Source organism: Salminus brasiliensis, chromosome 11 (genome assembly GCF_030463535.1).
Source record: "Salminus brasiliensis chromosome 11, fSalBra1.hap2, whole genome shotgun sequence".
In the NCBI taxonomy this organism is placed as follows: Eukaryota; Metazoa; Chordata; class Actinopteri; order Characiformes; family Bryconidae; genus Salminus; species Salminus brasiliensis.
In genome coordinates, this window is record NC_132888.1 from 40,711,778 (window position 1) to 40,728,504 (window position 16,727).

The window sequence follows — 16,727 nt, forward strand, 5'->3', positions numbered from 1 at the left end:
ACAGAGAGGATGCGGAGGAGCTTCTTCCCACAGGCCATACGGTCCTGCATCAGGTCTGAGACTTGGACCACCTCCCATACACTCATAAACATACATACATCACACAGATGATGATCTATTGATCTATTATTATTATTATTATTATTATTGTTATTATTAATACTAATATTAGCTCCTGCTCAGCTGCACAACATGGTATTTTTTTGTACACGGTACATTTACATTTTTAACACTCAGCACTGCTCAAACTTTGACGCCACAATTCTGAACTGGGTAGGCTTATCTAGTACGGGGAACGGAGAGCCCGTGGTGGAGCGCTGCTGTAGCTGGCCTGTGTCCAGCAGAGACTCACCAGCAGAGAGTAGCAGAGTCTGAATCCCGGTTTGGCCACGAAGTAATCGTCCGACTTGAAGGTGATTCTGATGTGGTTGGTTCTGGACGTTATGGGCCGGGGGGCTTTCCTCCCACACCAGCGACCCCAGATTACTGTGGTGGTCTCCGATATGTCCTCCACCTCCACAAAGTCATATCTACACACAGGCACACACACACAGTCACTACACCTACACACAAGTCATACACATGAGATACACACTATAAATGAGAAAGGTAGTGTATAGTACTGGAAAAGGAGTATAGAGGGTATATAGGTACTAAAATATACAACTGAAAATTACAGTAATGAAAATCTAGTCCTGAAAACGGGTTCTGCTTAGGACCTCAAACATGTATTATGCTGTAAAATGGGTTCTATACATTACTGGAAATATAGTACTGGAAAGGAATTCTGGAGTGAGGTACTGGAGTGAGGTACTGGAGTGAGGTACTGAAGTAAGATACTGGAGTGAGGTACTGGAGTGAGGTACTGGAGTGAGGTACTCGAGTGAGGTACTGAAGTGAGATACTGGAGTGAGATACTGGAGTGAGGTACTCGAGTGAGGTACTGGAGTGAGGTACAGGATTAAGGTACTGGAGTGAGGTACTAGAGTGAGGTACTCGAGTGAGGTACTGAAGTGAGATACTGGAGTGAGGTACTCGAGTGAGGTACTGGAGTGAGGTACAGGATTAAGGTACTGGAGTGAGGTACTAGAGTGAGGTACTCGAGTGAGGTACTGAAGTGAGATACTGGAGTGAGGTACTCGAGTGAGGTACTCGAGTGAGGTACTGAAGTGAGATACTGAGTGAGGTACTCGAGTGAGGTACTGGAGTGAGATACTGGAGTGAGGTACTCGAGTGAGGTACTGGAGTGAGGTACTGATTAAGGTACTGGAGTGAGGTACTAGAGTGAGGTACTGGATGGTTCTCTCAGTGGTATCGGGGCAGATACAGATACAGCTCTCCCATTGGACAAGACTTCACTGGTAAAACTGCTGGACGTCAGATAAACCGAAACTATTAGGAATCAACCAATCACGTTGGGATTTACAGTGGGCGGGGCTATATAGGCTGTGAGTGTGAGCAGTAGTGGGATCGGGTTCACCTGCAGACGTTGTTCTCGGGCTCCTCCAGGCCGAACTTTCCATCAAACTCCAACACGATACGACTGTGTGGGGCAGAGAGCAGTTTCCATGACAACAGGAGGTTCCGGGGGTAGGCGTTGGGGTACCGTGGACTGTGGACCTGTCCGCGTCCCGTAACCATGATAACCTCCTCTTGACGGAACAAGTCTGTGAGGTGATTGGTGTCTGTTAGCGGGGGGGTGGGGCCACAACTCAGACAGGTTAGCGAGGTCACTCCAGGACATACAGCATCACAAGACATCAAAGGGTTCTATGAGATATTCCTGTAGTGTATTACAGTCTGTCAGAATGAGCGTGTGGATCATATGAAGATTATAGAGCATTATAGAGCGCCCCCTACGCTTCCTGTAGTGTATTACAGTCTGTCAGAATGAGCGTGTGGATCATATGAACATTATAGAGCATTATAGAGCGCCCCCTACGCTTCCTGTAGTGTATTACAGTCTGTCAGAATGAGCCGTGTGGATCAAATGAAGATTATAGAGCATTATAGAGCGCCCCTACGCTTCCTGTAGTGTATTACAGTCTGTCAGAATGAGCGTGTGGATCATATGATCATTATAGAGCATTATAGAGCGCCCCCTACGCTTCTGTAGTGTATTACAGTCTGTCATAATGAGCGTGTGATCATATGAACATTATAGAAGATTATAGAGCGCCCCCTACACTTCCTGTAGTGTATTACAGTCTGTCAGAATGAGCGTGTGGATCATATGAGCATTTATAGAGCATTATAGAGCGCCCCCTACGCTTCCTGTAGTGTATTACAGTCTGTCAGAATGAGCGTGTGGATCATATGTTCATTATAGAGCATTATAGAGCGCCCCCTACGCTTCCTGTAGTGTATTACAGTCTGTCAGAATGAGCGTGTGGATCATATAAACATTATAGAGCATTATAGAGCGCCCCCTATGCTTCCTGTAGTGTATTACAGTCTGTCAGAATGAGCGTGTGGATCATATGAACATTATAGAGCATTACAGAGCGCCCCCTATGCTTCCTGTAGTGTATTACAGTCTGTCAGAATGAGCGTGTGGATCATATGTTCATTATAGAGCATTATAGAGCGCCCCCTACGCTTCCTGTAGTGTATTACAGTCTGTCAGAATGAGCGTGTGGATCATATGATCATTATAGAGCATTATAGAGCACCCCCTACGCTTCCTGTAGTGTATTACAGTCTGTCATAATGAGCGTGTGGATCATATGAACATTATAGAAGATTATAGAGCGCCCCCTACACTTCTGTAGTGTATTACAGTCTGTCAGAATGATTGTGGATCATATGAGCATTATAGAGCATTATAGAGCGCCCCCTACGCTTCCTGTAGTGTATTACAGTCTGTCAGAATGAGCGTGTGGATCATATGTTCATTATAGAGCATTATAGAGCGCCCCCTACGCTTCCTGTAGTGTATTACAGTCTGTCAGAATGAGCGTGTGGATCATATGTTCATTATAGAGCATTATAGAGCGCCCCCTATGCTTCCTGTAGTGTATTACAGTCTGTCAGAATGAGCGTGTGGATCATATGTTCATTATAGAGCATTATAGAGCGCCCCCTACGCTTCCTGTAGTGTATTACAGTCTGTCAGAATGAGCGTGTGGATCATATGAACATTATAGAGCGTTATAGAGCGCCCCCTACGCTTCCTGTAGTGTATTACAGTCTGTCAGAATGAGTGTGTGGATCATATGTTCATTATAGAGCATTATAGAGCACCCCCTACGCTTCCTGTAGTGTATTACAGTCTGTCAGAATGAGCGTGAGGATCATATGAACATTATAGAGCATTATAGAGCGCCCCCTATGCTTCCTGTAGTGTATTACAGTCTGTCAGAATGAGCGTGTGGATCATATGAACATTATAGAGCATTATAGAGCGCCCCCTACACTTCCTGTAGTGTATTACAGTCTGTCAGAATGAGTGTGTGTGATTCACTCAGTACCTACACACAGTAGCATCACCATGCCATGATGACGCCTGATGAGAGAGAGAGTGAGGCAGAAAGAGATGAAGAATGAAGAAGACCTGGGGAACTCATTTGCATGCTAATGAATATATAAGCCTCGTTATGTTTATTCATGAGGTGAATCGGTGATGTAATGTGAGACATTTTTTTATCCTCAGCTGCAGGGTCAGCAGATCCGGTTCAGGTCACAGGTCTCTACACACAAACACACCAATTGTGTGAGAGTGACAGCCTGGCAGCTTTGATCTATATCCATCTATAACTTACACTATCACACTCACACACCACAAGGCTTTGCAGCTTCTGTGCATTATTTAAAATATAAACACACACACACACACACACACACACACACACACACACACACACGCACACTTAACTGTTTTGAAAACTCACACACTCGACAGCCTGAGATTCGCACCTTCCCTTCTTTCACCTTCAAAACTACTTTAACACTGTTCACACCATTACACTCACACACACACTCACACACTCACACACACACACACACATGCACGCTCACTAGGGCTGGGTGGTATGACCAAAATATGCACCACAATATTTTTTGAAAGAGTTTGGTGGTTCTACAGCACATGAATAACTATATATATGTATATATATTAATATTTGTCTATAAATAATAACAATGTAGCCCATATGTATTATATATATGTAATTATCTATATGTAATAATAATATAGCCCATATGTATTATATATATGTAATTATCTATATGTAATAATAATATAGCCCATATGTATTATATATATGTAATTATCTATATGTAATAATAATATAGCCCATATGTATTGTATATATGTAATTATCTATATGTAATAATAATATAGCCCATATGTATTGTATATATGTAATTATCTATATGTAATAATAATATAGCCCATATGTATTATATATATGTAATAATAATATAGCCCATATGTATTATATATATGTAATTATCTATATGTAATATTAATAATATAGCCCATATGTATTATATATATGTAATTATCTATATGTAATAATGATATAGCCCATATGTATTGTATATATGTAATTATCTATATGTAATAATGATATAGCCCATATGTATTGTATATATGTAATTATCTATATGTAATAATAATATAGCCCATATGTATTATATATATGTAATAATAATAATATAGCCCATATGTATTATATAGATGTAATTATCTATATGTAATAATAATATAGCCCATATGTATTATATAGATGTAATTATCTATATGTAATATTAATAATATAGCCCATATGTATTATATAGATGTAATTATCTATATGTAATAATGATATAGCCCATATGTATTGTATATATGTAATTATCTATATGTAATAATGATATAGCCCATATGTATTGTATATATGTAATTATCTATATGTAATAATAATATAGCCCATATGTATTATCTATATGTAATAATAATATAGCTCATATGTATTATATAGATGTAATTATCTATATGTAATAATAATATAGCCCATATGTATATATATGTAATTATCTATATGTAATAATAATATAACCCATATGTATTATATATGTAATTATCTATATGTAATAATAATATAGCCCATATGTATATATATATATGTAATTATCTATATTTAATAATAATATAACCCATATGTATTATATATGTAATTATCTAAATGTAATAATAATAATATAGCTCATATGTATTATATATGTGTAATTATCTACATGTAATAATAATATAGCTCATATGTATTATATATATGTAATAATAATATAGCTCATATGTATTATATATATGTAATAATAATATAGCTCATATGTATTATATATGTGTAATAATAATATAGCTCATATGTATTATATATGTGTAATTATAGGGGCTGGAGAGTGCGGACTCTCCCACTGTGAACAGCTGCTCGCCATTCCTGCAGACGGTCAGGAACTCCCTGACCACAGTGTGAGTCCAGGCCTGAGCCGTGACACGCAGAGGCGGTAGCGAGGGCCGGGCGGACCGTGCTGTGAGCAGGTAGGAGGAGGGTTAGTGGTGAGCTGCTGATGGAACACGCCCTGCGTGTGTGTTCATGTTCCAGTGGGTTTGCCCTTTATTACCCAAACACACTGCTTTCACACTCACACACCCTGAAGCACAGAGCAGAAATGACAAGACCACACACACACACACACACACACACACACACACACACACACACACACACACACACTGCACACCACAAGATTTCTGGACTGTTTTAAATATAAATGAGCCTGTCTGTCTGTCTGTAGTAACCTGTCTGTCTGTCTGTAGTAACCTGTCTGTCTGTAGTAACCTGTCTGTCTGTAGTAACTTGTCTGTCTGTCTGTCTGTAGTAACCTGTCTGTCTGTCTGTCTGTAGTAACCTGTCTGTCTGTCTGTAGTAACCTGTCTGTCTGTAGTAACCTGTCTGTCTGTAGTAACTTGTCTGTCTGTCTGTCTGTAGTAACCTGTCTGTCTGTCTGTAGTAACCTGTCTGTCTGTAGTAACCTGTCTGTCTGTAGTAACCTGTCTGTCTCTCTGTCTGCAGTAGTCTGTTAGAGTGATTGCAGCTTAAGCACTTCCCAGGTGGTTGCTCTGTTAACCCAGGTGGTTGCTATGTTAACCCAGGTGGTTGCTCTGTTGATGCTGGTTGGATGCTGATAAAACTGTGCTCCACCCACAGACACCACCCTATCTCCACTACCCGCCATCCCAAAATAATGACCTTCTTTAATACACCTTCCGAGTTGTTGGGACCCCCGGGGGAACCACCAAAGTACCCCTCCACCCATCAACTCTCAATTTGGAATTTTTAATGGGACACGACTAATTCTGCAAAAGTTCTGACTCACCCCCCCCCCCCCAACACACACACTCACACACTCACACACTCACACACACACACACATACACACACAAAATTATATAAAGGATAGGTTCTCTCTTCCAGGCTGTGCTACACTTACCCATCCCACCCCTCTCTCTCTCTCTCTTTATGTCTGTCTCTCTCTCTCTCTCTCTCTCTCTCTCTCTCTTTATGTCTGTCTCTCTCTCTCTCTCTCTCTCTCTCTCTTTATGTCTGTCTCTCTCTCTCTCTCTCTCTCTCTCTCTTTATGTCTGTCTCTCTCTCTCTCTCTCTCTCTCTCTCTCTTTATGTCTGTCTCTCTCTCTCTCTCTCTCTTTATGTCTGTCTCTCTCTCTCTCTCTCTCTCTCTCTCTTTATGTCTGTCTCTTTCTCTCTCTCTCTCTGTCTCTCTCTCTCTCTCTCTCTCTCTCTCTCTTTATGTCTGTCTCTCTCTCTCTCTCTCTCTCTCTCTCTCTCTCTCTCTCTCTCTCTTTATGTCTGTCTCTCTCTCTCTCTCTCTCTCTCTCTCTTTATGTCTGTCTCTCTCTCTCTCTCTCTCTCTCTCTCTCTCTTTATGTCTGTCTCTCTCTCTCTCTCTCTCTTTATGTCTGTCTCTCTCTCTCTCTCTCTCTCTCTCTCTTTATGTCTGTCTCTTTCTCTCTCTCTCTCTGTCTCTCTCTCTCTCTCTCTCTCTCTCTCTCTTTATGTCTGTCTCTCTCTCTCTCTCTCTCTCTCTCTCTCTCTCTCTCTCTCTCTCTCTTTATGTCTGTCTCTCTCTCTCTCTCTCTCTCTCTCTCTCTCTCTCTCTCTCTCTCTCTCTCTTTATGTCTGTCTCTCTCTCTCTCTCTCTCTCTCTCTCTCTCTCTCTCTTTATGTCTGTCTCTCTCTCTCTCTCTCTCTCTCTCTCTCTTTATGTCTGTCTCTCTCTCTCTCTCTCTCTGTCTCTCTCTCTCTCTCTCTGCATTGGGGGGGGGTGAAGGTGCAGACTCAGTAGCAGCAGACGTTTTGATTAAATATCAACTCTGTCCCTGAAGACCGTGTGTATGCGTGCGTGCTTGTGTGTGTGTGTGTGAGTGTGTGTGTGTGTGAGTGTGAGTGTGAGTGTGTGTGTGAGCTGCTCTTTGATGACAGGCCAGGGATGATATTTTGACAGGCTCCAAATCTCCTCTCTGCTCCAGCGCACAGCCTGCTTACCCCTTAGGGAGAGAGTGTATGTATGACAGAGAGAGAGAGAGAGAGAGAGAGAGAGAGAGTGTGTGTGGGTGTGTGTGTTGATGTTTATGGAGGTATGTATTTAATTTACATAATTGATATGTTTTGTATGGAATATTCGTTTGTTAAATCTCAATTCATCAATACATCTCAATAGACAAAGTTGTAGGAGATGGAGGAGCTGTTGGAGAAGCTGTTGGAGGAGATGGAGAAGGAGATGTTGGAGGAGCTGTTGGAGAAGCTGTTGGAGGAGATGGAGAAGGAGATGTTGGAGGAGCTGTTGGAGCTGTTGGATGAGATGTTGGAGGAGCTGTTGGAGGTGCTGGAGGAGATGAAGAAGGGAATGTTGGAGGAGATGTTGGATGAGATGTTGGAGAAGCTGTTGGATGAGATGTTGGAGAAGCTGTTGGATGAGATGTTGGATGAGATGTTGGATGAGATGTTGGATGAGATGTTGGATGAGATGGAGAAGGAGATGTTGGAGGAGCTGTTGGAGCTGTTGGATGAGATGTTGGAGGAGCTGTTGGAGCTGTTGGAAGAGATGGAGAAGGAGATGTTGGAGGTGCTGGAGGAGATGAAGAAGGGAATGTTGGAGAAGCTGTTGGAGAAGCTGTTGGATGAGATGTTGGAGAAGCTGTTGGATGAGATGTTGGATGAGATGTTGGATGAGATGTTGGATGAGATGTTGGATGAGATGTTGGATGAGATGTTGGATGAGATGGAGAAGGAGATGGAGAAGGAGATGTTGGAGCTGTTGGATGAGATGTTGGATGAGATGTTGGAGGAGCTGTTGGAGGTGCTGGTGGAGGTGCTGGAGGAGGTGAAGAAGGGAATGTTGGAGGAGATGTTGGAGAAGCTGTTGGAGAAGCTGTTGGATGAGATGTTAGAGAAGCTGTTGGAAGAGATGGAGAAGGAGATGTTGGAGGAGTTGTTGGAGGAGACGGAGAAAGAGCTGTTGGTGGAGATGTTGGAGGAACTGTTGGAGAAGCTGTTGGAGGAGACAGAGGAGCTGAAGGGGTGAGTCAGATTACCCCACACTGTGGAGCTTCAACTCCTCAGATTTCTGACACTGTGTGTGTGTGTGTGTTTTGGCTGGCCTGATGGCAGACCAGTGGGTGTGTGAACACACTGATCTCCAACATGCTGTACAGAGTGACTCTGCACTTCCACTCATCCCCTCCTCTCTCTCTCTCTCTCTCTCTCTCTCTCACACACACTCTCTCTCTCTCTCTCTCTCTCTCTCTCTCTCTCTCACACACTCTCTCTCTCACACACACTCTCTCTCTCTCACACACACTCTCTCTCTCTCTCTCTCACACTCTCTCTCTCTCTCTCTGTCTCTCTCTCTGTCTCTCTGTCTCTCTGTCTCTCTCTCTCTCTCTCTCTCTCTCTCTCACACACACTCTCTCTCTCTCTGTCTCTCTCTTTGTCTCTCTCTCTGTCTCTCTGTCTCTCTCTCTGTCTCTCTCTCTCTGTCTCTCTCTCTCTCTCTCTCTCTCGGAGTGTCTCTTAATTCTGCTGTCTAATCTAAAAGTGTCAAGGTTTTTAGCTTGGACAACTCAGCACACACACACACACACACACACACACACACACATACAGACCTGAAGAAGCTGTCATCAGCAGTTTTATAAAAAAAAACTGTGTGTGTGTGTGTGTGTGTGTGTGTGTGTGTGACAGTGGTATGTCAGCTTATTTCAGTCAAGGTTTTGAAATGCTGTTACAGTCCACACACACACACACACACACACACACATATAAGACCTAAACTTTAGGACCACCAGTCTAATACACTGTTGTTGTTCCTCACTCCACCAAAGCAGCTCCCTCTACAGGCCTCTGAAGGTGGTGTCTGTGGTGTCTCCACCAGGACGATCCGGCAGATCCTTTAAGTTCTGGACGTTGGGAGTTGGGTGGAGCCGCCACTGATCGCTCCACCAGCGCCTCCCACAGGTAAACACAGGGAGCGCACGCACCCGCCCGTCCACGTGATGGAGAAGAAACCAGGACTCATCGGATCAGAGCCCCTCCTTCCATCTCTCCCAGGTCCAGTTCTGACGCTCGCGTGTCCACTGTAGGAGACGGTGGACAGGGGTCGGCATGGGCGGTATGTACCTACAGTGCCCCGTACACAGCAGGGGGCGCTGCAGCACGTTCCTCCTCCTCCTGTATCCGTCACTAATCGTCTCTGTTCTGGTTCTGCCCAAACGGGATGGCCTTCATCAGCCACACACATCAGTAAGCCTCAGGTGCCTCAGGTGGGTGGCCTGCATCAGTTTAGCTCCTCCCACTCAGCCTACATCAGTTTAGCCCCTCCCACTCAGCCTACATCAGTTTAGGCCCCTCCCACTCAGCCTACATCAGTTTAGCCGCAGCCTTTAGCTGCACTGCTTGTAAAGACAGCACTTGTCAGAGCTGCTGATATACAGCCGTTTGATTGTACACGTATCACACAGGGCTGATATTCAGCTGCAGAGTCGCTCCATTAGCACACACTGTGCTGCCGATGATGGGCATTGATTTTGTGATGATGGATCAAAGCTAGCAGATGATACAGACCTGTCTGGATCCACACACACACACACACACACACACACACACACACACAGAACAGAGTAATACAATAGCTTTGCTGTCATCTGTTATAACCAGCATTACAGCAGCACACCACAGAGACACCACCTCCCATTCCATCACTGCTTAACAGCCCCAACACCACCCAAACACGTCCTGAGCTCATTCCATCACGCCCTCACACACACACACACACACACACACACACACACACACACACACACACACACACGTATAGTGTTATTATTTCCATATGAAAGCTGGAAACAGGCTTTTGAGAGTGGACAGGATAACACTGCCTGTGTGTGTGTGTGTGTGTGTGTGTGTGTGTGTGGTGCTGGTCACACTCATAGCCTGAACTCAGGACAGGGTCATTTGCCAGGAGGGGAAGTGTTACACACACATGTGGGGATTCCCGTCCTACATGCCTCAGTGCTAATGGGTGGGTGGGGGTCCGGGACAGCCCTGTGAGTCATACCCTCTCAAAATAACACACACACACACACACACTTAGCTTAAAGCAGTTTGATTAGCCAGAGTGTGTTTATCAGAACCCTCATCCAATCTTCCATAGCTGTTCACAGTCTGCAGGACTTACAGTCACTACATCTATAGCTGGAGACGAGACGTCCTGCTGAGGTGTGTGAGTGTGTACGGTAAACTCAACCCAGGTAAATCAGCACAGGTAAATCTGCACAGGTGAAACAGCCTAACCCAGGTAAATCAGCCCAGTTAAATCAGCCCAGGTAAATCAGCACAGGTTAATCAGCACAGGTGAAACAGCCTAACCCAGGTAAATCAGCCCAGTTAAATCAGCCCAGTTAAATCAGCACAGGTAAATCAGCACAGGTGAAACAGCCTAACCCAGGTAAATCAGCACAGGTAAAACAGCCTAACCCAGGTAAATCAGCACAGGTAAAACAGCACAGTTAAATCAGCACAGGTAAATCAGCACAGGTGAAACAGCCTAACCCAGGTAAATCAGCACAGGTAAAACAGCCTAACCCAGGTAAATCAGCACAGGTAAAACAGCACAGTTAAATCAGTACAGGTAAAACAGCCTAGCACAGTTAAACAGCACAGGTTAATCAGCACAGTTAAATCAGCACATGTAAAACAGCCTAACCCAGTTAAATCAGCACAGGTTAATCAGCACAGGTGAAACAGCCTAACCCAGGTAAATCAGCCCAGTTACATCAGCACAGGTAAATCAGCACAGGTTAATCAGCCCAGGTAAATCAGCACAGGTTAATCAGCACAGGTGAAACAGCCTAACCCAGGTAAATCAGCCCAGTTAAATCAGCCCAGTTAAATCAGCACAGGTAAATCAGCACAGGTGAAACAGCCTAACCCAGGTAAATCAACACAGGTAAAACAGCCTAACCCAGGTAAATCAGCACAGGTAAAACAGCACAGTTAAATCAGTACAGGTAAAACAGCCTAGCACAGTTAAACAGCACAGGTTAATCAGCACAGTTAAATCAGCACATGTAAAACAGCCTAACCCAGTTAAATCAGCACAGGTTAATCAGCACAGGTGAAACAGCCTAACCCAGGTAAATCAGCCCAGTTACATCAGCACAGGTAAATCAGCACAGGTTAATCAGCACAGGTTAATCAGCACAGGTTAATCAGCACAGGTGAAACAGCCTAACCCAGGTAAATCAGCCCAGTTAAATCAGCACAGGTTAATCAGCCTAACCCAGGTAAATCAGCACAGGTAAAACAGCACAGTTAAATCAGTACAGGTAAAACAGCCTAGCACAGTTAAACAGCACAGGTAGATCAGCACATGTAAAACAGCCTAACCCAGTTAAATCAGCAAAGGTAGATCAGCACAGGTAAAACAGCCTAACTCAGGTAAATCAGCACAGGTGAAACAGCCTAACTCAGGTAAATCAGCACAGGTAAAACAGCCTAATTCAGGTAAATCAGCACAGGTAAAACAGCCTAATTCAGGTAAATCAGCACAGGTAAAACAGCCTAACTCGGGTAAATCAGCACAGGTAAAACAGCCTAACTCAGGTAGATCAGCACAGGTGAAACAGCCTAACTCAGGTAAATCAGCACAGGTAAAACAGCCTAACTCAGGTAAATCAGCACAGGTAAAGCAAACCAAATCCTTAAGAACTCTGAGTAACTGAAGCTAAAAGAACAACACACACCTTTGGAATTGGTTGTCAGTCACCTGTCAGATGGTCCTGTGCTGATGTCCTGACACAAGGCCAGCCTGACACACACACACACACACACACACACACACACACACACTGCTGTCAGTCAGGATTAGTAAGTGGAGGTATTCTGCTGCATTAGCAGAGCTACGCATGACCGCTCTCCTGTCCAAACCTGATGGACTTTCACCATTAAGTTCTCAACTACAACCGGACTCCTACTGCAATCTGCATGACCAACAAAAATATTCACTGCACTTACACACAGCAGTATTCCATATATATATGAAATCTATATGTACTAAACACATATAGGGGGCGCTCTATAATGCTCTATAATGCTCATATGATCCACATGCTCATTCTGACAGACTGTAATACACTACAGGAAGCGTAGGGGGCGCTCTATAATGCTCTATAATGTTTATATGATCCACACGCTCATTCTGACAGACTGTAATACACTACAGGAAGCATAGGGGGCGCTCTATAATGCTCTATAATGATCATATGAACCACACGCTCATTCTGACAGACTGTAGTACACTACAGGAAGCGTAGGGGGCGCTCTATAATGCTCTATAATGATCATATGATCCACACGCTCATTCTGACAGACTGTAATACACTACAGGAAGCGTAGGGGGCGCTCTATAATGCTCTATAATGTTCATATGATCCACACGCTCATTCTGACAGACTGTATTACACTACAGGAAGCGTAGGGGGCGCTCTATAATGCTCTATAATGTTCATATGATCCACACGCTCATTCTGACAGACTGTATTACACTACAGGAAGCGTAGGGGGCGCTCTATAATGCTCTATAATGATCATATGATCCACACGCTCATTCTGACAGACTGTAATACACTACAGGAAGCGTAGGGGGCGCTCTATAATGCTCTATAATGTTCATATGATCCACACGCTCATTCTGACAGACTGTAATACACTACAGGAAGCGTAGGGGGCGCTCTATAATGCTCTATAATGATCATATGATCCACACGCTCATTCTGACAGACTGTAATACACTACAGGAAGCGTAGGGGGCGCTCTATAATGCTCTATAATGTTCATATGATCCACACGCTCATTCTGACAGACTGTATTACACTACAGGAAGCGTAGGGGGCGCTCTATAATGCTCTATAATGCTCATATGATCCACACCCTCATTCTGACAGACTGTATTACACTACAGGAAGCGTAGGGGGCGCTCTATAATGCTCTATAATGCTCATATGATCCACACCCTCATTCTGACAGACTGTATTACACTACACTGTAAGTGTGTAAGTGTGTGAGTGTGTGGTTTGTTCAGTGCTTGGTTGTGGTGGAGCTGAAGTGTCTGTTTTAGGGGGTACAGATGATGCTAGTTCCGGTTCTAGTGTGGATCAGGAGACACATTCAGGTTCCAGTGAAGTGAACGTCTCCAGCAGCAGGAAACTGCAGCAGTGTGATAGAACCAGAGGAGGAGATTAGAGCTCAAACTTGCCCAAACACAGACCCGGAGAAATGCTGACATGACCTCGCTTCAGAATGTGACAGCTCTCTCTCTCTCTCACACACACACACACACACTCACACACACTCACACACACTCACACACACTCTTAAAACCTGCAGCTCAAAGCGTTTACACTCCCGTCCACAACCACTTTAAACAGAGCCCACAGTGGGTATCGGTTCAGAACCAGAACCACGGGTTTAAAGAGTAAACACTTTGGACTTGGACAGAAGGTTAGACTTGATCAGACAGAAGGTTGGACTTGATCGGACAGAAGGTTGGACCTAATTGGTAAAATTGGTAGCACTGATCGGACAGAAGGTTGGACTTGCTGGGTCAAATTATCACTGATTGGACAGAAGGTTGGACTTGATCGGACACAAGGTTGGACTTGCTGGGTCAAATTATCACTGATTGGACACATGGTTGGACTTGATCAGACACAAGGTTGGACTTGATCGGACAGAAGGTTGAACTTGATCGGACAGAAGGTTGGACCTGATCGGACAGAAGGTTGGACCTGATTGGTCTGACGTTCAGGACTGCTCGGGGTGCCTAGGCGATGTAGCTTGTGATTGACAGTTAGATCAGACCGAGTTTAAAGGGCCCATATCATAGATCAGATTACTCTACATGTCTGATTCAGTCCCATCAGTCCGTCCACTCGCTCATTTACATATACCCGCCCATTCAGCCTACAGCAGTTGCCCCGCCCATTCACACTGAAGTGAACAGGAGTGTTTCAGTCTCGACTACTTATACAGACCATCCAATCAGCACACAGCTCATTTACATATCTCAGTCTTAAAGGCACAGTGATCGAAGCCGGAAAAGGGAGGGTGGAGCTTCCGGTCCTGGCCTTTGTTCACTCTCACCCAGCTCACCTTTAACCTCTGCTACAGCTCTCAGCAGGTAACCAGCCTGCAGGCGCGTGCTCACCTGCCTCAGGTGTGTTTGGAGCTCGAGCGTGAGGAAACCGTGGAGTGGCCTACAGGAACCCAGCAGCGCGCGGCCGCAACAGGTCAGTCACACTTCTACAGACTAAGTTCTACAGGCTAGTGCACGAGGCACGCGCACACACACACACACACACACACTCTCTACACACGCACGCGCACTCACCGTCTCTCCGCGCGTTCCCGGACCGCAGTGCTTTGATGGTGAGCGCGTGCGTCTCGATGCCGCGGAGCAGCAGCAGGGCAAGCGAGAGCGCGAGCGCCGCCGGACTCATCATCCCCCCGTGAGCCGCGCGCCGGCAGACAGAGCTTCACGCGCACAGTCGGAGTGGGACAGCGCGCGCTCCAAAAACCCCTCGAGCTCCACCTACGCTGACTGACTGCTGAAGCCCAGAGCTCGCGCGGACTGTTGGTTTCTCTGCTCGCGTTTTACATAACGAGCCCGGCTCTGTGCGCGCGGCGGTGGAGCGCGCTCATATACTCCTCCACACACACATACACACACACACACACACACACACACACACTGTCTCACTCACACACTGTCTCACTCACACAGACGCTGCCGCTCGCGCCGCCAAACAGTCCGAAAACACTTATCGCGTGCCTACAATTCCGCGAGAATACTTCACATACTGCACGCAGATACTGGGGAAGCGCGAGGAGGCGGAGGTGATGGGGTGGGAGGGCAGGGCACGCGGGGGGGGGCAGATAATGCAGTGCGTGGTAAAACACTACGTGCGCGCGCACACTTATACAAGGGGGGGGCGGTTATGGGGCAGCTGCCGCAACTTCAAAGCAGCCGCTCGAGGCAAAACATGCCCCAAACAAAAGTTCAGTAACTTTTATATCACGTGACCTGCGCTTCGCCCAATCAGCACAGCTTCCCACACAGCTTGCTAGCCAATTGCGACAAGCCTTTCTACACATGCCCCGCCCCCAGCGGGCATCTCTGCTGAAAAGTTGGAACAACCAATAGGCAAAGACTTGAACATCGCTGCGCCCATTGATTACGCTGCTGGTTGGCAAGGCCCGTGACGTCACCCAGAAACAAGGATAATGTGATTAATAATAAAGCTGCAGATTTAAAACGGAACATTAGTCATATATTAATAATATGCTAATTATATTTTACATATAATTATAATATATATACAACATCATATCATATAGCATTTATTTCTAATATTTTGTGTAGAATATATACTGAACTTTGCTGTACTTTACAGTACTGCACTGGACTTTGCACTGGACTTTGCACTGGACTTTACTGTACTACACTGGACTTTACTGAAATGCACTGTACTGCACTGGACTTTGCACTGTACTAAACTGTACTGTACTGAACTGTACTACACTGGACTTTACAGAACTTTCCTGCACTGGACTTTACTGTACTACACTGGACTTTACTGAACTGTACTGTACTACACTGGACTTTGCACTGTACTGAACTGTACTGGACTGCACTGGACTTTACTGTACTGTACTGGACTTTACTGAACTGTACTGTACTGAACTTTACAGAACTTTCCTGCACTGGACTTTACTGTACTACACTGGACTTTACTGGACTTTACTGTACTACACTGGACTTTACTGAAATGCACTGTACTGCACTGGACTTTGCACTGTACTAAACTGTACTGTACTGAACTGTACTACACTGGACTTTACAGAACTTTCCTGCACTGGACTTTACTGTACTACACTGGACTTTACTGAACTGTACTGTACTACACTGGACTTTGCACTGTACTGAACTGTACTGGACTGCACTGGACTTTACTGTACTGTACTGGACTTTACTGAACTGTACTGTACTGAACTTTACAGAACTTTCCTGCACTGGACTTTACTGTACTACACTGGACTTTACTGACCTGCACTGTACTGCACTGGACTTTACTGAACTTTACCGCACTGGACTTTACAGAACTTTAC

General features: G+C 44.8%; 1 protein-coding gene across 1 annotated transcript in view; it reads right to left on the minus strand.

The window, feature by feature from the left end:
• pdgfd (platelet derived growth factor d) overlaps window positions 1–15,405 on the minus strand; it is a 20,266-nt gene extending 4,861 nt beyond the window's left edge. Inside the window, 3 exon segments of the mRNA XM_072691445.1 lie at window positions 353–530; window positions 1,481–1,685; window positions 14,950–15,405. Coding sequence (XP_072547546.1) covers window positions 353–530; window positions 1,481–1,685; window positions 14,950–15,061 — 495 coding nt within the window. The 5' untranslated portion in view covers window positions 15,062–15,405.
• Window positions 15,406–16,727: the final 1,322 nt, after the last annotated feature.